Source organism: Hippoglossus hippoglossus, chromosome 13 (assembly GCF_009819705.1).
Source record: "Hippoglossus hippoglossus isolate fHipHip1 chromosome 13, fHipHip1.pri, whole genome shotgun sequence".
Lineage (NCBI taxonomy): Eukaryota > Metazoa > Chordata > Actinopteri > Pleuronectiformes > Pleuronectidae > Hippoglossus > Hippoglossus hippoglossus.
Window position 1 is genome coordinate 10901087 of NC_047163.1, and position 22049 is coordinate 10923135.

At 41.2% G+C, this 22049-nt stretch overlaps 2 protein-coding genes across 6 annotated transcripts; both read right to left on the reverse strand.

Annotated features, from left to right (window-relative positions):
• Positions 1 to 1107: 1107 nt before the first annotated feature.
• Positions 1108 to 8398, reverse strand: c13h19orf47 (chromosome 13 C19orf47 homolog). Of its 2 annotated transcripts, none has more exons than XM_034604721.1 (8): positions 8342 to 8398; positions 6803 to 6890; positions 6169 to 6283; positions 5718 to 5799; positions 4948 to 5073; positions 4759 to 4833; positions 3076 to 3149; positions 1108 to 2993 (listed from the first exon to the last, which is right to left on the reverse strand). In XM_034604721.1, the coding sequence occupies exons 1-8, from the start codon at positions 8358 to 8360 to the stop codon at positions 2448 to 2450; spliced, it is 1125 nt and encodes a 374-aa protein (XP_034460612.1). In that variant the 5' UTR covers positions 8361 to 8398; the 3' UTR covers positions 1108 to 2447. The 2 variants fall into 2 exon arrangements, with proteins under 2 accessions (XP_034460612.1, XP_034460611.1); XM_034604720.1 differs by having other exon boundaries at positions 4684 to 4833.
• A 2234-nt stretch (positions 8399 to 10632) lies between these two features.
• Positions 10633 to 17448, reverse strand: fosb (FBJ murine osteosarcoma viral oncogene homolog B). 4 transcript variants are annotated; one of them, XM_034604637.1, is made up of 6 exons: positions 17182 to 17448; positions 16698 to 16855; positions 14895 to 15278; positions 14375 to 14482; positions 13645 to 14013; positions 10633 to 12605 (listed from the first exon to the last, which is right to left on the reverse strand). In XM_034604637.1, exons 1-6 carry the CDS (start codon positions 17240 to 17242, stop codon positions 12552 to 12554), a joined length of 1134 nt encoding a protein of 377 aa, XP_034460528.1. In that variant the 5' UTR covers positions 17243 to 17448; the 3' UTR covers positions 10633 to 12551. The 4 variants fall into 4 exon arrangements, with proteins under 4 accessions (XP_034460528.1, XP_034460527.1, XP_034460526.1 ...); XM_034604636.1 differs by having other exon boundaries at positions 10921 to 13490; XM_034604635.1 differs by having other exon boundaries at positions 10921 to 14013; positions 14925 to 15278.
• Between the last annotated feature and the right edge of the window lie 4601 nt (positions 17449 to 22049).

A 22049-nucleotide genomic window follows, 5' to 3' on the forward strand; every position in this document is an offset into this window, starting at 1 on the left:
TTCTTTACATCTGAAGAAGTAGTCACCATTTAAAGTTGTATTGGATTCTCCTGCAACACTGTTTACCCCTGAAACTCGTGAAACTAGTGGGGAGTGGGTAATGGGTGCATTTTCATTTTTGGGTGAACTATCCCTTTAATATCATGTTTAACAAGGGTTGTAAATAAATGAAAATAGTGATAAATGACACACACAATTCTCCTGAAATAACCAGAGCACAATGTTGGTTTCACCCCTAAAAATAGAGCAAAAACCTGAAAACTAAATTATTAACAATCTCTTTGCTTTTGAACACGACAAATCATCTCATTCCTCTCACCTGAGAAGCAAGAACTGTGACATTTTGGACAACTTGTCAAAATAACTGTCAATTGACCAATCACTGAACTGATTGTTTCAGCCCTACACTTGCATTTACTGTAAGATAGTAACAAAGTATAAGTACTTCATGAGGTAGTATCAAGTACTTCATGAGCTGGCTATTTAGTCTACATAATGATTATTAAAGTAAAGCAGGCTAAATGAAGATGTTGAATAATTGTGGTGGAGTAAAAAGTAGTTCACATGAAAAGACCTGTACAAGTATATAATATTTGTATTTAAGTACAGTACTTGAGTAAATATACTGCACCTTCCACCACTGACCACCCAGCACTATTTCTTCAGAGATTATGAATTATAACTCTGAAATCATCACTTCATATCCCTTAGATTTAAAAGCAGCACACGCATGCACAGACTGGTGCCTCACATGAGCTTGTTTGAAGAGAAGTAGTCCTGGGTGACCCTTCATTGTCACGTCTAACTGGCAAACAAATTAATCTTCACGATACACGCAGGTGTTGTTGGAGAACTGCCAAACAGGTAAATACACATCTACACCCATTCTCTTCTCACATGTCCGGGCTGGTGATAACACATTAGAGCTGACTCGAGTTACGTTTTGATCATAAATGACATGAGAGCCATAGCTCACCTTCCCTTCAAGTCCTGGAGTCAAACACCATGTCCTGCTTTGTGTTATACCTACAGTTTCTCTAAATGTTAAGACGTTAACATTTTGTACTGATAAGATCATACTCATAGGGATCATGAAGAGAACAGCCATCAGGTTTGGACTCTTTTTCTCCTTTATTTTCCAAGCACATTTTTTCCAAATAGAACTTTTTCCCCCTTCAATATCGTTTAAAAACGAATAACTCGTGGTGTTTTACATTGTTCCTTAAAACAATACAAATTCTTAAAAGTGATTTTAAAATATTAACAAGTGTCACAAAGTTCTGGTGCGAGTCTCAAGGACCAAACAGTACACACGTGTTAATGAGGCATAGCGGGTGGGGTGAACTACCAACTGGAACTGCAGTGCAACGGCCCCGTCTTCGACATCAGGCCTGATGGCATCTCTGAGTTTCTTTACATGGATACAAGAACATGTACATAGAAAAATAAGCCGCAGAACAGGTTCTGTACTGTGTGAAATCAACATGATCTAACAAGTCCATAGATTGCATTTAAAAATAAACAATATTCTAGTGATCCAGCTATCAAGTCGGTGGTATTAGAAAGAGTTCCTTACAGTGGTAGAAAAGTTGACTTGGGCATCTTCAGCTCCAAGGTGAGAACTTCTACTCCACTTGAAGAGGAAGAAGAGAACGAGGTGTGGTGTGTTCGAAGAGGTCGTTCTGTGTAGCCATTTGGATTTTCTTTTCTGCTCACAAGTCCAGGACCAAAGCTCTGCGGCATTTCATCTACATATTTTCTACTTTTAAAACATAATGCAGGAGGCAATTCTGACGTGAAGGTAGCAAGAAAAGATGAATTTCATCATCACCCCATGGCTGATATTATTTCTGGTTGCCATCCTGTGTTTTTAACTTGTGAAAAAACAAATCTGTACCTTAAACTTAATTGTTTTCTAAAAACATTTCACTTTCAGGTGAATACTAGGTTAACGCAGTGATCACAGGATTCATCTTGAGGGACAAGGGACATTTTTTTTTTCAGCTACTCAATAGTTTTCATTTAAGATAAAATCTCAGAACACGGAAGTGAGGCAGCAGCATCCTTATAATATGGAGTTAAAGGGTAAAATAAAAAACACCGTTATGGCAGCTTGGCTGACATCATGCTCATGCCTTTAGCTCACAAATATAGTTAGATATTCATAAATGAGCAATGTAACACAAACATTGAGTTCTTAAATTAAAAGCTTGGACAGTAGACAAAGGTGATTTTCCAATGGCAGCATGACTAAAATGTAAAAAAAACAAAAACTATATTTTTTATCAAAGAGATACCTTAAAGTCATTTAACTTGTCCACACACTTTGAACAAAAACACTCCACTTAATAGAAATCTGCAGTCCTGCATGTTCCCAGGATAAATGCAAAAACGTGGTGATACAAATTCTATAAAGGAAGGATAGAAAGAGTCTGTATATGTATTTCTTAGGTATTCTTATTGCCCAGTCTCTTAAAAACACTCACAGCCTGAATGTCCATGCGGGCCCCCAAGGACTCTGCTCCTCCTCCTCCCACTACTCCTCCTGCTGCTGTGGTCCCGGTGCTGCTGCTGACTTTGGGGCTTGCTATGGTCAGCCTCTCCAGGGTTCTGGGCTTGGTGCTGGTCACTCTGTTGTCCTGTGTGTCGGCCGGCGTGGGCGACACAGCCATGGTTGTGGCAGGGAGCTTGCCCAGTCTCTTAAGCACACTGATTTTGGCAGGAGGTAGGCCGTTAGGGGAAGAAGAGGAGGGAGCGGGAGGGCCAGTGGGAGGTAGTTTGAATTTTCCTCCCAGTCGCCGCAGGGTGGTCGGGGCAGGTTTTGCGGTTGGCTCCTTCTTCTGGGAGGGAGGTGGTCTCTTGAGGACGCCAGCGTACTGAAGAACAGAGCCCTCTCCATCACTGTCATCCTGCTCGTCTACATCCATCTTCCCTGCCCTCGGCACGACTTCCACTTTGGCCGCTTGGTCCAGACGACTGAACACACCAGTGGGCTGCAAAAACATGAGCATTAAGAGCACAGAACTTATCTTTAAAACACACAATGAAATAATGAGGCTCACTGACAGGTCTCACCTTGTTATTGCTTGTCGGTGCATCGGCTTTGGATTCAGCCCCAAGTCTTGCAAATACAGACGTGCGTTTCAAACCTTTTAACGAAAAAAGCAAAAGGCAATGAGAATTATTGATAGAAAATCGAATATGACAGCAATGGTTTGGTTTGTGTTATGACATCATTAGTGAAGGACAAATAACTAGCTAAAAATATAAAATAAAATCCACATAATCTTTATTATACCAGAATATACAAGTAAAACATATCAATGCTACTTCTGTGCCTCAGCAGCAGTATTTGAAGACCAAACTTCTGAGTGCTGCAGTGTGCAAAGTCTTTTTCTTCAACATTTAACATGTTTAATAAAGGTGTTATTAAAACCTACTGTAAATTTATCAAATATGACAGTTACACACTTTTTCACAATACTGATATATTTCCACAATCCTATGTCACAGCTTTAATTGAGTAAGTTTTCAAATTCTGACCTGACAAAATGGTAAAGTCATGAAAAACAAGTATGTATCATATGAAAGATCTGCATTATATTAATGCTAATATTGTTATATTATTCCTAACATCTGTCGCTGACACTGAATCGTGTCAATGCAAACATTGTGCCGAGAAAACTGGCTTTTATTTTATAACATATAAATTGTTATAACCAGAGGTTCAAGTTTCTGCTGCTGTTGGTTTCCAATGATAAAAAGAAATATTTTTAAAAACCTGAGTGACAGAAGCCAACTCTGTCATAAACATGAACAGCTTTAAGTGTTAGGGGAATTCATGCCATGGGAAAAAAGACCATAACTGGAGAGTTTAGGGTAAAATCAACATGATGTGAGACAATGGAAACACAAGCACAGTTTAGCTGCTTTCTGACATGCAGTTGACTCTGCAGCTCCTTTGTATTTTCTCTGGAGGTGCATGTGTGAACGCAAATGTCCAAGTGTCCTCTACGAACTTCATCCGCCTGGCCTCCAAGTATAAAGTCTGTAGAAATTCAGGAGAAGTCAATGTGTAAACACAGCAGGGGATCCCCCGCTGGATTCACTGTGAGGGGGGGGGTTGATGACGGTTCTAAGACACGACAGATGCATAAAAAACTCCACAGTGAAAATGCGGTGCCACGCGAAGATGTCAGGAGAGTTTGTGTGGATAAGAGCTGACGACAGTGTCGGGGTGCTGCAAACAAAAAAAATCACGTGATCTCCGCAAAGGAGTTAATACGTCACTTCCTGCCTCTGCCTGCTGCTTAATAATGTGGAGGATTTGATGCTGTTGTGAATGGGTCTGTGCAGAGAACCTCCTGCTGTGTTGTGCACGTGTGAAAGGCAAACTCTGGGTAAACTCCGTAGCCAATTCTCCGGATTTTACCCAGAGGCCATGTCTGCAAATGGCTTTAGACAAAGAGAATGAATTGGTGCAGTGGGTGGTATTAGTAGGACAGGGGATTAATTTATGAGAGAAGTCAATGAAGGTTAAACAGGTTCAGTTTGTCAACCCAGAATCACCTTATTCAGGTTGAGTATGACAGAGCTCCATGAAAACTTTTAGTATTTATTAGCTGCAGTGAGAATCAGCCCCATTTGAGCGAGTTGTCGGCAAGGCCACTGGGTCTGGCCTACCTTTCTTGCCGTGCTGGGCCAGGATGCGGCGTGTACGAGGCGTGGTGCCTTTGGGCATGTTGATGATGTACTTGCCTTCCATCTCAGCTGTCACTCTCCGGCGCTTCACTGCTGCTAAACTGTTCCCCTCGTCGGCAGGCTGACTTATAACTGACAAACAAAGTGGAAAGTACACAGGGATTGAACAGAGGTAAACAAAAAGGACTTGTGGCACCAGAGGGACAGGAGATATAGGTATGATGGGGTTTGAGGGTCGATGTCTACCTGCTTTGTTGCTCTTGTTTGCTTGCATGTTGGACACTGTGACAGAGAGGCGGTTGTCAGGTCGACGGGCCGGGGTGGGTGGCGGGGAGTCGCTGCTCAAAGCGTTAGCAATCATACGAGTGGCAGCTGAGAAAAGGTAGAAAAATTCTTAAGAGGACGCTGTGTGACATACTGACATCACGTGTTTGTTAAGTTCAAATGGCTGACATCAGTGAACAGGAACATTATGCATATGAAATACTGTAGTTTGTGTCTTTATAGGGAGTAAAATGCATAAACACACAATAAATTGATAGTGTAAACTAAAGTTGGAGAAAAAATCTTGAAAATCTATTTTACAGGAAAGTGTACCATGTAAACTAATTTCTATGCTCAATTTTACCCACATGCTCCAGTTCTGAGTCATGGCAGGTAGCAGAAGTGATTAACCTTCACCTGCTTAATTACTGCAGACATACGACACTATGATATAACTGATGATTCATTTTGCTTCTGGCTGGTCTGATTTATGGGTCACACTGCTGTGTCAATCCAGTAAAGCTTTGTAGTAGTAATATTCAAGGTATTTTGCCTCTGACTATTCTGGTCTTGCTTTAGATTTAAAAGTTAGACTAAGACAGGCAACTAACAATAAATCCACTTTTATTATAGATTATTTATATGAGCGTGTGAGAGATGCTGATGTTGAATAAATCAAAGTTAGAGCAGATATTAATCACAAACCACAGAATACTTCTAGAAAAAGTTACACATTACTTTATGTTACTTACGACTATTGGCTGTTCTTCTGAGCTCAGCTTTAACACTTGTCTGTCCTGAGGAGATGGCTTCTGTGGCCATTTTGCACATGTCCTGAAGACCGAGGGGACAAGAGACTTGTGTTAAACTTGCAGTTTATGTTAAACTTGCAAATGTCATTTACAAGAAGACAATGAAATTGATCCATCCCCCCTGTTAAAATTCCTCATAATTCTTGTCGGAACACAAACCACAATTATTTTCTCCTCATTTTTACTTTTGCATATACATAATTCTTGAAAGATAATTTTGAAAAACGTTTAAGCACTCTGCTACAGTATCACATTAGTAATAAACTGTATAAACGTCACCATTCAACAGGACATTTGTGTTTACAGCTGTGGACAGTTTTTGAGCAGCTTATGGTTATAACTTCCACATTTTCAACATTTAAGTGCATGACAACATTATGTCTGATCTCACCTGCCGGTACACCTGCTTGGCATGTTTAAGAATGGCAATGATATCACCAATGACCGTGATACCGAGGTCCATCATAATATCTTTATTGAGGTCCATAAGCATGTTCTTCTGGATTCTGCAGTGACACAAACAATTGGAGAGCAAATGAGATGATAAAGTGTTAATGTACACAGCAGCGGGTTTGGGTGTAAGGTTCAAGTTAAATGTTTACCTATTTAAGACTCTTTAATACCATTTGAACTAAGTACAATGGAAGGTACAGACAATTTCTACTAACTGACTAATTTCTAACTTACATAAAACCTATTTTTAATGATGTGAATAAGTTAATTCAATAAGACTCATGAGACAATGGTCTTGAGTTTACTCCACATCTAATGATTAGACTAAAACTCCACAGAAAGGGGCTGAACAGCCTCTAGCTCATTTTTTACTAATGCCACAATCCCACTTATATTTTTTAGGTGTATAACCTTTTTCAGACATTATAGCAGAAAACCATTCGCCAATATTTCTCCACCACCATTATTTACAGCAGACAAGACAAGATGTTTAAGATTTGTAAGCTTTAAAACAATCTGCAGGCACCGTCCGTGTTCTCTATGAGGCCTGTGAAACAGAGGGTTTAGGTTACCTGTTGTCCACAAAGGAGACTGCATAGGTGACAGCGAGACCGGCTGGGATCCCTGCATCCTTAAAAAACTGAATCCACTCCGAGGTGGCTACAAAGAGAAAAAAGAGAGGGTTTTAACAATCACACAAGAAGGATCTGAAGCCAGAACTCAAACTGGGAAAATCCTGTAACAAATGACTTATTATTATATATCATATTCATCATGCTTAGTCTACTGTGTTGGAAAATGGCCAGCATAATCCCCAATTCCATAAATGCATCTTCAACATGCTTTTTTAGTTTGTGTCCAAAACTTAAGTGTTCACAATGATGGAAAACAACAAAAAGCAGAATATACACATTCGAGAGGCTGAAACAAATATGAAACATCCTCTTTTTTTTTTTTTTACATAATTGAACTAAATTGTCAAAACATTACTGATCAATTGTGACCATGCTAACAGTTAGCTGTTGACACTATCACAAAATAAAAGTGATAGTGTCAACGGCGGATCTCAGTGACACTGTAGACTGCTGTCCAGTGGTAGAGAGGCCAGAGGGAGATGTAAACCTGAGGAGACGGCAGCTCGTTGAGGTCTAACACATTCTGACCACAGCCGGCTGCAGGTTATTTATAACACTAATGATGGAAGTTCAGTGGGAGAAGACAGAGAGCACAGTGAACAGCTGCCACAACAAAGACTCACGAGCCCACAGTTACACCGAGACAATTCACACAGTGACTAAACCCCCATTTAGTGATGCGATGTCTCGTCTCTGATATTTAGTGTCACTATGTCCAAGATCTTAAACAGATAAGAGCAGAAAATCATTATTTCTGGGGCAGAAAATAGTCAATTTGGGGTATTGTTGCTTGGGAAACCACCTGAACGACAGCTTGATGATCAAAAAGGCTGCTTGTTGTTTGTCTGACGACTAATCAGTCATCTTATATAGTGAACTATTAATGGCTTCAGCGATTCAAACGATAGCCATGGACTTTCTATTGAAAGGTTTTATAAAGGGCAGTATTTCCTCCACCAGTCCAGCGACAGACATTCTTCTTATTTCCGGTTTCCACAAACTCTAAAATGGGAGGGTTTCGAAAATTGAAAAAATTGTTGTAGCTCTATCTATAAAATGCTAACACCAGAGTGATGACTGTGATTATGAACCGGGTTTTCGATGTGATAAAGGCAGTGCTAGTTAGCTCATGTTAGCACAGCATCGCGTTAGCGGTTTAAACCCATTCGAACATTAAACTAGGCAACAACAGATTTAACACTTCTCTCTTTAAACTAAACTTAACTGATAAAAGTTACCGGCGGCGATGTGTTAGCACCGCTTGTGTTAGCATTCAGCATTAGCTTCGTCTTAGCATTAGCTTCAGCCATGAATGAAAAAGACGCGAACGGCGGCCACTGCGAAGCTGAATCCTCCCAAAAGACTCTGGGCGGTTTTCTAAATTCACTCCAAGTCAACATCCGAGTGTGAAACATCGACCTGGTGACATTGTTGTCTTGAGGACAGCTCGTTTATCTGGGACCTTTATGCTCTCACCTGTTGTCACGGACGCCATGTTGCAGACAAACTGTATCCGCTCCCTCAGTGACGCAACTTCCACCGGAGCCATCAGCAGCGGTGGTGTTTTTATGTGGCGACGCTAGAGAGCGACACAGACCGAGCACTGAGTGGAAGTGGGTAAATCGCTTCATTTCCACTGGTTTTACTGGAACTCAAACCAGTAACATTACCCAGTACTGACCTCCATCCCTCAAACGTGAGGGGTTTATTCATTATTGCTTGGTTGCATTTGGTTTGTCAGTATTTTAGTTTGTGTTGTGTATATTTATAACAAATTAGCCACTAACCCAGGGGAGCTCAACTGCAAACTAACAAAACAGCGTCATCAATTCGACGACACATTTGTTTTTTTCTGTTTTGTACATTTGTAAATCAAATTGTTACTTTGACAAAACAAGGTATTTGAGACATCACCTGGATTTCTGTGAGAAGCATTGTGATTATTTTCTGACATTTTATGGACGTAACCACATCTCGTGAAAATAATCAGCAGATTAAATGATACAAAAAACAACAACAACAACAAATGTTCACACAAACACATGATCACTTTTCTGGCCCATGCAAAGCTCCAGTTATGTGGTAACTATATTTTTTAAATACACATGCAAAAAACAATGCATAGGTCAAAGAGCTCAGTGAAGGTCAAGCATTTAAAAAGCGAGACATTTACCTTGTAATACTTTATTTATGTAATTTGTTCACAAATTGGAAAAGGAATAGCATTTGGTCAAACATCATTAAAGGGCACAGCTCACCCAGCATTTCCATTCTAGAAACTGTGAGAAAAACCTTTTTATGTAAACTTTTACAGGACTTCAAATACGCCCAAAAGCTGGAATATGGACAGATCAGAGGGCAGAGATGACAAGAGTGACATGGCAAAGATATCATATAGACTTTGGTCCTCTTCAGGAGTGTAAACAACTGACAATGAAATTATAAAAATAAGTGAACAGTACTTTAGGGTGAAATCTTATGCACTGAAAAAATAGGGGGTTTGTATATCAGAGCACCTTCATCATAATTATTAATTATAAATGACATCTGCAATCAAAGACAAGTTTCCTCATACTTGTCACTCCTCTAATCTCAAAATATATCATATCAGTTGTTTCCAAATGTGACACAATTGCAACCTTTGATCCCAGAAAAATAAAGATAATGTAAATGTTTGCAAAAAAAATATAAAACACTAATTAAAGTTATGGTTCATAATACAAAAACAATGACTTTTTGAATTGGAGAAAACCTTGCTGGTCATCAATAACAGATCAATTGTAACACAATTTCTTAAAGGATATTGTCTCAAAATTAAATATTACAATCAGTATTAATATTGTAACATAAACTGTTAATTAAAGCAATACATCATCACACTTGACATATAGTAGCAGTCAGTTTGAGCACTGCATGATTTGCTACATTATGTTTATCCAAGAGGACAATAAGTATTGCATGTCATACCAAGGAGAGTATGAAATTAGACCATATATGGGACTTTGAAATATAAAGCAACATTCACCTCATCATAGAAAAATAAGAAAGCTCTGGTTCAGTTGACACGTAGACATTGTACAGTACAGGTAAGTGCAGGCAGTTTCTATGTCTTATATCTGGTACATAAATATTTCTCCTTTTCTTCTTTGTCATCTTGTCTAATTCCTAAGCCAATTCAGAAGTAATTGAAAAAAATATATAGCAATTTCAGACAACTTCAATTAAATCTAAGGCAAAGGAATTAAATGAAAGAGTCTCACATGTTGTCTGGTTATCAGGGGGAGTTAAGTGCGGAGAGCAGGTACAGCATAAATGCCCTCCGAGATCTGCCTTATCACACTTAAAGACGTAGCAGTCAATTGATATGAAACTATAACAATCATTTCTGGGCTCTCAGAGCTTCAGCTGCAAGGAATCCACTGTGCCACTGGCTTCCTTTCAGAATAAAACGTCCCAATGAGACGAGCAGCATTAAAGCCTCTGCAACAGCAATGTGTGACCTTCGATCGTACAACTTGAAACTGCCTTGTCATTATAGTATACTATAGTTAGCACCACAAAAACCTATATACATGAGAACTATTAAATATGTCTAATGGTTATCCTCACACCAGGACATATTCTCATCACATTTGCATTTTGAGAAAAATCAAAAGGCATTTCCAACATCTGTATAGACACAGTCATTATTCAACATTTGAAATAATGAGGTCTGCCCGTTTTCTGCACCAAGAGCCAAAATTCATACGATTGATCTGATCATTGCCTTAAATAAACTGTTTATTTATTAAAAATAAGGTTTGTTATCCAGCAAATACAATCACAATTCGTTTTTTTTTTTTTACTTGATTAGGCAACACATTTGCTTGAGTACAAGAATGGAAAAACTTTAACATGATAATGTTCATATCAAGGCTAAAGCTGCAGTAATCCTTCAAAACACACTTTTCAGACATGAAACAACAGTGTTATTGAGTGATATGTTTATACTGGACAGAAATGCATACTGGGTATGAAATACTTTGTCTGTAAATGAAACAGGTTAGTCACAACGCTGTAGTCTGAACACTTTTAATGTGTATTGACAATCACACAGATTTTTTTCCCATCGTTCTGCTAAGGGTCAAGTGGCATCAAGGTGTCAGTAGGTTTAGGACAGACCTCACAGAGAAAAACAAACAAACAACAGATGTTACCACAACCTTCTAACATCAGAATCATAAACGTACATTTAATCTAACTGGATAGTGCTTTATATTGTTTATAAAACATAAATACACACTGATAGAGGCAGTGACATCGTGCTTCATGTTAAAGGACAGGGCGGTTCTTTAAATCTAATATAGTTTTGTTTGTTCCTTTAGAAAAATATTCTTTTTAAAACTAAACCTCCGCAATATTTTTTCTTTCTCTTCTTTAATGACAAAAATATCCCATTTAACTCTGCAGACATTCATACTTTACAATCATGGTACATACACTTATATATACATGTTACCTGTATATATGTATATGCATATAGACTTATAATTTTTTTTGTAGTGCACAACATGCCTCTGAAGTTGCCAAATGAAAATACAATAAAATAATGAAACAATAGTTATAATGTAATAATAATAGTAACAGTAACAAGGAAACCTCTTGGTTAAAAAAATATAAAAGTAAAAAAAAAACATGGAACGGCAACAGTACGAGAGAAAGCAGAGGTCATTGGAAAACAATTAAACACACAAACATACGTTAACATTAAAATATATAACAGTTCTCACTTGAACATACAGGAAAAACAAATTTTACAAATTCACAGGCAAAGAAAGGACGCTTACTCCACAACAATCGGCCCATGTTTTTTTTTTAAATCCTCTTTTGTTCCTGGGTCTTGCTTTGTGCTCTCTCACCACATCAACCTCAATAAAGAAAGAAATAAACGGGCCAGGTGCCTCCGAGTGGTTGCACTCACAATAAACGCACCCCCAGCTCGTCTCCACTGAGAGAACAGGGGAGGTACAGAGACCACCGAGCCCAATGCTTAGAGGTTGTCTGAATCACTCAAAAAAAAACGGTCCCTCCTTTGGATAAAAAGCATCGGTTCACATCTGATTGATTCTCAGCAAAACTCTGAGCTGGTGCGATGCAACAAAACGTCTGTATCTTCAGTTCAGAGACTTGAAAACGATGGTGTGAATATGCACACGTAGGCCCAGGGTGATGAAGCCCTGTGGTATGGAGGTGTGTTTTACTGAGGTCACCCTCCCACACGGTTGGCAAGAGCACGATATGTTTTCTTTCCTATTTTAGCTTTTTTTTTTAAAGAATTTGGCTCATTCTTTGTTTTCAACATTTGGTTCCAAAAATCGATAGTAATCCATCACCTCTCCATTTGAGTCTGTCCAGGTTGCTTGGACTTCCTTCCTCCACTCCTGTTAAAATCTCTCTCCACCCACTTTTAACCTGCCTCAGAACATTAGATGAGTCTTATCTTCATCTTGTAAAAATGGCTCAGCAGAGGACAGCGGCATCCATCTCGCATTTTGGGTTCATCAATTATTTGTCTGTGTGCGTGTGTTAAAAATGTAGCTGCTGCGCTGTGAGGATCAGAGATAGAAGATAATGGTTCTTCTGTCTGTGTATGTGTCCATGTCCTTGTATGAGAGGGTGCAAAGGGGCGTGTTAGTTAGGCCGGCATTCACTCAAGGTCCCAGGGGCTGGAAGGGGTCTTCGGGCTCTCGGGGGATGAAGACTTCAGGGAGAGGGAGAAACACAGAGAAAGAATAGGAAAAACAGAGATGGGTCGAGATGGTTTGCATGGCAGGTAGGCAGACGGCAGAAGTATTTTTTCAAAACAAAGGAAGAAAACACAAGATTTAGCAGAGCCTGTGATACTCAGATCCCCAACGTGCCAAGTCCAAGCAGCATATGAAGAAGCTGAGGGAGGTCGAGCAGATGAAGGGTTAGAGGTAAGCCAGCGTTCAGCAGTCTCCCACAAAAAAGACCCGTAACCAAGTGTCCTTCGTCCCGCTCTCAGATTTGCACAAATACATTCAGCAAGAGCAGAAGGGAGAAAGTTATGGAAAAGGATGAGAGCAAGAGCACTGGAAAGGGGGCAACCGACAGAGGGAACAAGGTGGGGGCTCTGGTGTTTGTTGCACTGTAAAGTGAAATTATGGTATTTTACTGTATATGGTGAAGATTCAGAGTATTGGTTGTGTGTTATTATGTTAATTCAGAGCACTTAAAAGTGGCAACTTGGACGTGGTTTTTTATTCACTTCTCTCGTCCAGTTGCAGGAATTCTGATAATACAAAACCAGAATTTATTCAATGTTCAAACTCAATATTAAGGGTTTGTATGGCTCTTTTTTGGAATGTATTTCAGATTGGTAAACTTTAACCCAATCAGATACAAATGGCTGTTTCTTTTTTCTTAATCTGTGAGACTGATTGGCACTGTGCATATACTAGCCTCAGCCTCTACTTCCAGGGAGTACAATGTATCTACGTGTTGATATGTGTGCGCATGTGTCTGTCGGTCAGTCAGAGCGCCAACAGCGAAGGCGAGTTCAGGGAATCAGATGACTGCTCGCTACTGCTGTTCCTCTGGTTGGCACTGACCCCGCAGGCTCCCTCTGGGTAGGTGAACACAAATGAAGATGTGTATGAGGTGTTGTAGCGGCCAATGGCGGCATCGTCATGGTTACCACCACCACCGTCGCTGGCCATAAGGCACGGCCCACCAGGTACTGGCTCACTTGAGCCATAGAAAGAACTAGAAAACTCTACCTCCTGCATTATCCCTTGCTGAGGTTGCTGCTGAAGTTGCTGCTGAAGTTGCTGCTGAAGTTGATGCTGCTGAACCGGAGGCTGGGACTGTGTGGAGGCCGGATGGGGTGTGTAGGCAGGAGGCAGGAAGAAAGAGTCTTCCTTCACAGCCAAGCCCACAATGGAGACAGAAGGTTGCAAGGTCTGGGGAGGGAGCTGGGCCTGGACCGGATGGAGTTGCGCTGGGCCCTGTGGAGGCTGGTCCTGGTATTGGATCTTACAGGTCGGCTGGTGGGCCACCAGGACAAACTCTAAGCGTTCCTTCTCCTTCTGCAACTCAGAAATCTCGGCCTCCAGCTCAGCCTTCTCCTCCTCCAGAATGTCCGTCTCCTGTGGGCAGGTACAGAGAATGATAGAAACAAGGGCAAGGCGTCAAGGGAGCAAGACACAGATGGGTGAAATGGGTAGAGGGGGGAAGAGGAGTTGCAGGACAACGAGAGAGGATAGCATTGTTAGCTAGACTACAACTTCTATGTTTAACTTCCTCGCCTGCAATTATGTAGGGTGGCTTATATAAGAGCTTATTAATCAGGCCATAAATATTGTAGGTACAATAGTCTGACTTTAGCTAAACACCGCATTAGCACAATTCACTCTCTTATACATACATATTAGCACACAATGCTATATGAGGTAATGTCAATTATGTAATTATGATCATTACTAATGCTGGCAGCTAAAACAAGCTCACCGACTGCAGTCTGTCTGTGAGTTCTCGTCGGCGGTTTCTGCATTTGGCAGCGGCCAACTTGTTTCTCTCTCGACGAACACGCCTCTTCTCCTCCTCCTCAGGTGTTAGCTACGATGAAGAGAAAAATACACTTGATTAGATTTAAAGTTTTACCTTTGTTCTCGGAAATATTTTAAAATTGTCCAAGCAGCAATGGTGGAGACTCTTGATGGGGGGCAGGTCAGTGTGACCATAACAGCTGTGGCCATATAAAGAAAAAATGTAAACTTCTCCCCTTGCATATTAGCAATATATTTTATCAGCCTAAGTAAAAAATTTCGTACATTACATATATTTATGTAGGAGGTGCCTTTTTTGTGTATTATCCATGCCCCTGAAAGTTTTGTGCACACCACTGCTCAACAGCACAGTCAATAGTAGTCAGCTCATATTTCTTAAGTGCTCATGTAAAGGCTAAACCTATATGCTGCATGTGTAACATGTGAGGGTCAACAAACAAACATGCAACACACACACTTACAAACACACCAACATCTCCATCGTCACTCACAGACTCGTCACGAGTGCGGCGGCTGCGGGCTCGAGACTGGCGCATAGGGCCCGGGGCTGGGCCCGCAGTTTCTGAACTCGGAGGAGTGAATCCAGACCTCAAGGAGTAACTGGGGCCTGGCATATCATATGGGTCAACTAGTGACACTGGCTGGGTCATGGTTGTGGTGCCAGTGGACCCACTTTGTCCAGAGGCCTGGGAAGAGACGAGGGTTGGCTGCACCATCCACTGCAGGTCCTGACTGGTGGTGATGGCGGTGACGGTTGGCACAAATGAGCCAGGCATCTCCCCTCCGACACTGGTTCCTAGCCCGCTGCCCGCAATGTTCAAGCCAGCTCCCACTGACACACACTCCTGATGAAAAAAATATAGAAAATCTGTAAGTTCAATACAGCACATAAAACTTTAAACTACTGCTTAAGGAAACAGATGCAGGAATAAATGGAGGCCTTGTTGAAATTTAATTACAATCAAGATCTGATTTACTTTGGGAAAAGGGTTAGTTTAATTTTTAGGAAAGATACGTGGCATAACATAAAACATTTATATATTTCATAAGGTAGTAGTAATTATTACTAGTGACAGTCGTTATGAAATATTAACTTATATTTGCATATCACTACATCATAGTTTTAGCAACCTTAGCAGGCTATTTATAGATACAGCTAAATATGGGGACTTAAAATAAAATGTTGCCTTTAACTCAATGTAAGTGTGATGCAACTTTATATAACTGAAATAATACAAAATGTGGTTTCAGAAAATGTAGAAAAGGTTTTCAACTATGTGATAAGAGGAAAAGGCCTATAGGAGACTTTATAATTACAAGGGCAATGACGAGGGGGAAGTGGCAGTAGTTTTATAACTGTGTAAGATTTGATACGTCACTCTAGGATTAATTAAAGGCCAAATCGGCTTTTTTTATCCTTTTCGTTTAATTTTAGACCTGAGGAGAACACTGTCATTAATATTCATACAAAAGAGTTGAGAGAACATGACAGGCAGCTCTGAAAGGGGACGCCACGACCAATCGGTTTTCTCGGCCGGAGACTTTCCCCTCCTCCTTCCTCCTCCGCCGTCACACCCCCGGTGTTCCCCTTGGCAACGCAACGTAGCAGTCCAAAATAGAACGAGCATTTACGTCACGGCGAGGCCTGCGCGAGGAGAGTGGAGCGCGTGGAAGGAGGGGGCGGGGCTCCGGCGCTTACGTAGGAGGGTTCCAGAGCGCTGTCATCCGTTCTGCGGACCGAGCACGTTGTCAACGCGGACACCGGGGGCTACCGGGGGCTACCGGGGGCTACCGCAGGCAGCACACACAGGAGAACACACACCGAGCCAGTGGTGGACCCATGAAACTTTATATCTGACTACAGCAACACGGTTATACAAGTTTAAAGGCTTCCTAACACCACCAGCCTCCACCAGGAATAAAGATCGAGTCCTATTCGGGTCTGAGTCATATATTGTTCGATGTCAGCGTTTTGTATATGACAGCTTATTTTCATCCTGCGAATCTCAGATCTCTATATGACATTACAAAATTAAACTACTACATATAAAACCGTGCCTAATAATAGCAAAACAAACTTCACGTTTTAAAAATAACACACATACGCATATATGACAATGGCATGCAGATAATTTGGAAACATGTTGGAGAAAGCACGTGCCCTATTTAGCCTATTTGATGGTATTAGCCTACTTTATGCGTAGACAGGGTGTTTCTGGCATAGGCTCCATGCATTATGTTTCCTTAAAAGTCTCTTAACTTACCTGCGGAGCACTGGAGGTCGGCGGGCTCCCGAAGGAGTCCACGGAGGAAAGGCACTGGGACTCTATAGACGGAGACGAGCTTCCGCGGGATCCGCTGTCGGGGTCGCCGGGGAACCCTTGGTACATCGCCCCGCAGGGACTCAGAGAGAATGCGGGACCTGCAGTCACAGAGGAGACCTCCATGTCAGACACATACTAAAGGTGCCAGTGGCTGATATCATCGGCCGCGCTGTTAACTAAGTTATTTTAAAAGTTGGACAATGCTTCCATCAGCGACTGCATAGAAATGTAGATCACGGAGAAAACTCTGCAATAACACATGTTTCATGCGTAAAAGCGCGTCGATGTAACATGTATAGGATGAGATGTCTGTAAGCACCTCATATTACCAGACTGCCGGGCAGCGGTGGACACATGTGTCTGACCTACTTTAACAGAGCGGTACTTTTCTTAGCTTATCAACATAAAGTCATCACAGACTCACCGTTACTGGTCTTGTTATTTCCCGCTGAGGTGCTCTTGGTTTCTCTCCAAAAAAGTTGCATGAAGAAGCTTAATCCAGTTTTCCCCGCGTTTCGTGGGGAAAGTGTCCCGGTCAAGCCCGATAAGAAGTCCGCTCGTTCAGCGTTAAAATCCTCGCTGCGCTCCCCTTGATCCGCTCCTCAGACATCCGATTATAAATCCATAAAGTCCGGAGGACGTGAAGTAGTATTACGGCGCACGGTAGCAGACCTTGTCTTATGAATGAACCATCCTCCTGAGTACAAACAAGGCATTTCTAGAGTCTTCGCCCCGCCTCGGAGTTCCGCTGATGACGTACATAAGCCCATATTTGTACGTTGCTGTTGTGTTTGGTATCCTTGGTGACGTTGAGGGATTCCCTCTCACAGTGAAACGGAGCAGCAGCTCACCTCGCCGACGGATAATAATAGAAGTTTTTTTTATACTATCACAGGCACGAGATGTTTCTCACTGTCTGACAATTTCTGAGAGGAAATTTTATGAAGCTACGGACTGATAAATATGGAAAGTGTCTACTTATGACTGTCTTTATGCGTCTATAGTTAGGAACATTGTTGGGGGTGATGGCCACGTCATTACATTGTGATATTCCTATAATGTCCACAGTTCTATGTAAGCAAATATTTGGGGAATGTTGTTGCGTTGTGTCGTTTTCTATGTTTTAGGCTAAATAAACAGAAAAGATAATATCCTTTGGGCTCTCATGGGTAAATACCATCCAGCCTATATCGTGTGGAAAACGTCAGAATAAATACAACACCGACAGGTCTATACGTCTGTGGCCTCAATGGACTGTTTAGGAATCCCTTCAGGCATGCGAGGGAAATCCTTCTGAGAAGCTTCTCAGGACACGCCCTGGGGAATCCTCTACTGGGAGGAAAGAATCCGTATCATCCATGTGTGAACTGAACCTGACGTCAGGCTCAGTGGCGAGATCTACAGCAGGTTGACTGCACACATATGGATGTGCGTGTAGGCAGGACTCAGCAACAACAACAACAACAGCCCAATTCAGCAGAAACATTATAAATAAATAAAAAACATAGATTGGTCAACAGAAGTGTGATTGTGACATGGACACAGTGGGCAGCAGTGACGGCAATCAGCGCCTGTCACCGCAAACATCACCGAGCAGAAAGTGATTCACTATTATGCATGCCTACATGCGGACACCAGTGGGAATGTGGCAGGTGGGAGGTTCGCTTTTTGGGGAGAAAAGCGATATTACGGAGCCTACGCTTTCTTCTCTTTTGCGGGGTTGTGATGTCAAACAATGTGTCATGGGGCGGGCATGCTGCTGTGTAAGGACTTTACAGCTACACGTGTGAAATGGCCCGGGCGAAAAGGGAAAGGGCTGCAGATAACAGGGTATTAGTCAGCGCTGCGGCGACGTCACAGTCGAGGATCCACGGAGGACACGGTGTCCCATCCGGGCTCCCGTTACCGGCGCGGTGCAGATGACGAACAGCTCCGGCCGATACAAGTTGCCCACGATGGGGGGGATTGTTGAGGTGAACGGCGGACGACTCATCGATAATAGCATGACTTGACGGTGTGTGGGCAAGTAAACCCGAAGATAACTAAGATAAGATACGATAAGATAAGATAAGATAAGATAAGATAAGATAAGATACGATAAGATAAGATACAACTTTATTGATCCACACACCAGGGACATTCAGTTGTTACAGCAGCAGGTAAGTCAGAATGAGGTAGACAAGAGAATAAACAGATATAAAAATGCAATAGAATTCACTGGAGTGGTTCGTATGAAATGAAATGTTTCTACATAAACACAAATGTGCAAAAAGTTATTTTCTGTTAAAAATAGTGCAAATAGTATAGTAACTACAAACTAATAATGACCTTTTAAAGCTATAAATGTAATGAAAGTTGTTGACAACATAATATATGTTTCACGTTTTAACAGTCTAAAGGTATACAATATAAAAAAGTGCAAGTATCGCCAGGTTAGACGAGTTATTTCGGTTCAAACAAGCGGCTGGGACCATGTGCTATAACCACGGGTCTGATGCGTGTGTGTAGCGTTTCGTCGCCATGGATACGCCGTTGCCTCTGACGCAAGCACGTATAAATTTGGTTCTTTTTTGTTATGGCGCCTAGCAACCGGTTTCTGTGGTAACCGGCTCTGAGTGTGAGACAGCAGCGGCCACACAATATGGCTTCCGGATTCTTTCTGTGCAGAGAACAGGAGAAACTCCGATTGTGTGACAGCGGCGATTGTTGTCGTTTCCAGCGCAGTTCAGACCGTCAGCGGCCATTGTCCCGCGGGTTGTAACGTCAGGCAGTTTGTGGGAAAGTTAATTTGACGTTGTTGACTTTCGCTAAACTTGCGTTTTGTTCCTTCCTGGTCATTGCCTGTAAAATGCAAATATGCACACGCTTCGCGACGCACGGTACATAAATGATTGTGTTTTGTTGTTTGTCGTTGCGTTGTAAACGTGTAGGAATCTAATGGAACCACGGAAAACCTTTTTTTATTAATGTAATAAACAGATTCATCGTCAGACAACACGATTAAATGAGCCTTTCTTTCCACGGACAAGTGGCAACAGCAGCTGATACTTTATAGAAAAGGTAATCAGTTTTAATTCTGCAGGTTGTCTTGCATTGGATTTATTTAATTTAAATGTTCTTTACTTCATAAGGATAATATATTTTTCAGGGAATCCTTGTCAGGCAAATACATAAAACAATAATGCACTTAAAGAGTATCAAAGAGAAACAACACATTTTATTAAGTGTAGTTGTATCCTGGTTTCTTTTTATATTTGAGATAGGGCTAATAACTATCGGTTATTTGCATTATCACTTAATGTGCTGATTCTTTTTTGTAAATATATCACACAATAATAGCAAATAGTGAAAAGTAGCTGTCACACAATTCCCACAGTTCTAAGTAACTTCTATAACATGTCTAATGCAATATCCCCAATTATTTGGTGTTCAAAAGAAAAGGCAGAAAATCCTTAATTTTAACGCTGAAATCAGAAAATGTTGGTGATTGTTGCCTAAAAATTACTAACACGACTATTCAATAATCAAAGTTGATGCTGGTAAACTTTCTGTGACTCAACTTATCATTGTAGTTTTAATTTGAAAGTTGTAAAATAGGCCTGAATTTAAAGTTGTGCGTAATGCTGCTTGTTAAAGCTTGTTGTAAGTAATATATCTGTATCTAAATCTCTCATACAGCCACGGCTACATTTAGAAAGTGGATGAACTGCAGTATGAAACTTTACATTAGACTGCAATCCTGTCTCTAAACCGTAACGTTCCTCGAGAGTTTATTTGTTTACAACTCGTGGTGGTCTAGACTCCAGCCCGGTAAAAAAAAAAACAGATGCAGTGTTTTCTAATGCCGCTGATGTGCTTTGTTTTGCTTCCCCCTGTCTCTTAGCATATTTTCGGGAAGCCACTAACTTGCACTGTGCTCATGAGGCCAGCCCCTGTTTCCTTTTGGAAGGCGGGGTGTGTTTGCCTGGTTGGCCTGCCCAAAATATTTGTTACCAAGCAACGGTTCAGTCGGTCCCACCTCACAGTCGTTTTGTTTACACCCCTTCTGGCTCCCTAGCCCAACAACATTGCATAACTCCCAGGCTTTCCCCACCTCGCTGAGAGAAATTTGATCGGTCTGCTCTCCCCAGCCAACCAAAATGTCTGTTACCCTCATACCATAGTTTTTCCCTCAGCCACTCAACAGTTTCCTTTTGCCTTTGTCTGCAGTTTTCGGTCTGAGCTGCTCTTATTCCAACAGCCAAAACTGAAACTGAGTCTAAGATTGTTTATAACAACGCTATGCTTGACTTGACTTTCAGGCCAGCCTTTGGCTAGAAATCCCTGAGGTTTTATTGCTCCATGATCTGTCATGTGGGGGGGGGGGGGGGTTAGGTCTCCCCCTGTAAACATTTAATAACACATCTATTCTTTTCTAAATCCCCTAAATCTTTCTTTGCAAAGTTGTAGGCCTTCCTGCAACCCTATGTAAACATGGCTTGTGTACCGAGTATTAACTGAAGTAGTTCAGTTGAAATTAAAACAGGAGGAGTTCTACTTTTATTAATGTTTCAGACGAGATTGAGCCATAAACTTTTGAACTTAGGACATCCCCTGCTTTTTTTTACAGTAGCCCTTCAGGTTGACAATGTTCAGTTTGTAGGAACTGTGTCAACCACAGTAATAATGTCCCTTTTTCACATTATTCTGTACCTCCCCTGTTTTTGCCTCAGTTCATGCAGTTGAAAAATAGAGGAGTGCAGAGTTGTTAAACAAGCGTTCAGTTTTCTTTATTCAGGTCAGAGAGCACTTTCTTCAGCTTTTTGTCTTTCAGTCGACTCTGTGTTTTGTAGCTGAACCACAGTCCAGGAGAGGAGCTAAGAAATAAAATAAAATAAAAGAGCTTCAACCTTCAACTCCCCCTGATTCCCTGTAGTGCTCCTCGTCTAATTTAGACACACAATCTGAGTATCTGATTTGTGTTTCTTACTTTAGAAGGTTGAATTAGTTTGGTTTTCAGCTAAATTTGACATTATGTTTAACACAAGATTGTTGTGTTGTGCTTGTGAGTCACAACATGATCCATCCGTTCATCTTCTGGTGCCTATGTGCCCACATTTAACCACAGAGCAGTTCACTAAGCAAGTTATGCAAACCTGAATACCTCAGGTTCTTGAGGGACATCCAGACCAGATACCCACATATTAGCTGCCTCCTTCTGTTGCGAATATACAGAGCGTCATCTCGTCCTAAAGGATGAGCCCAGACAACCTCAGCAAATCATATTCAAGTTGATTTAATCATGAAGTACCA

What these genes read in the sequence shown, in the direction of transcription:
- fosb (XM_034604634.1), bottom strand. Translation starts at nt 17,242, where the DNA reads ATGCAACTTTTTTGGAGAGAAACCAAGAGCACCTCAGCGGGAAATAAC. An exon ending in AAATAACAAGACCAGTAACG is followed by an intron (nt 16,856 to 17,181) that starts GTGAGTCTGTGA and finishes CTGTGACTGCAG; the next exon opens with GTCCCGCATTCTCTCTGAGT. An exon ending in CGACCTCCAGTGCTCCGCAG is followed by an intron (nt 15,279 to 16,697) that starts GTAAGTTAAGAG and finishes TTTTTTCATCAG; the next exon opens with GAGTGTGTGTCAGTGGGAGC.
- c13h19orf47 (XM_034604720.1), bottom strand. An exon ending in AAACAAGAGCAACAAAGCAG is followed by an intron (nt 4,834 to 4,947) that starts GTAGACATCGAC and finishes TTTGTTTGTCAG; the next exon opens with TTATAAGTCAGCCTGCCGAC. An exon ending in CACCGACAAGCAATAACAAG is followed by an intron (nt 2,994 to 3,075) that starts GTGAGACCTGTC and finishes ATGTTTTTGCAG; the next exon opens with CCCACTGGTGTGTTCAGTCG.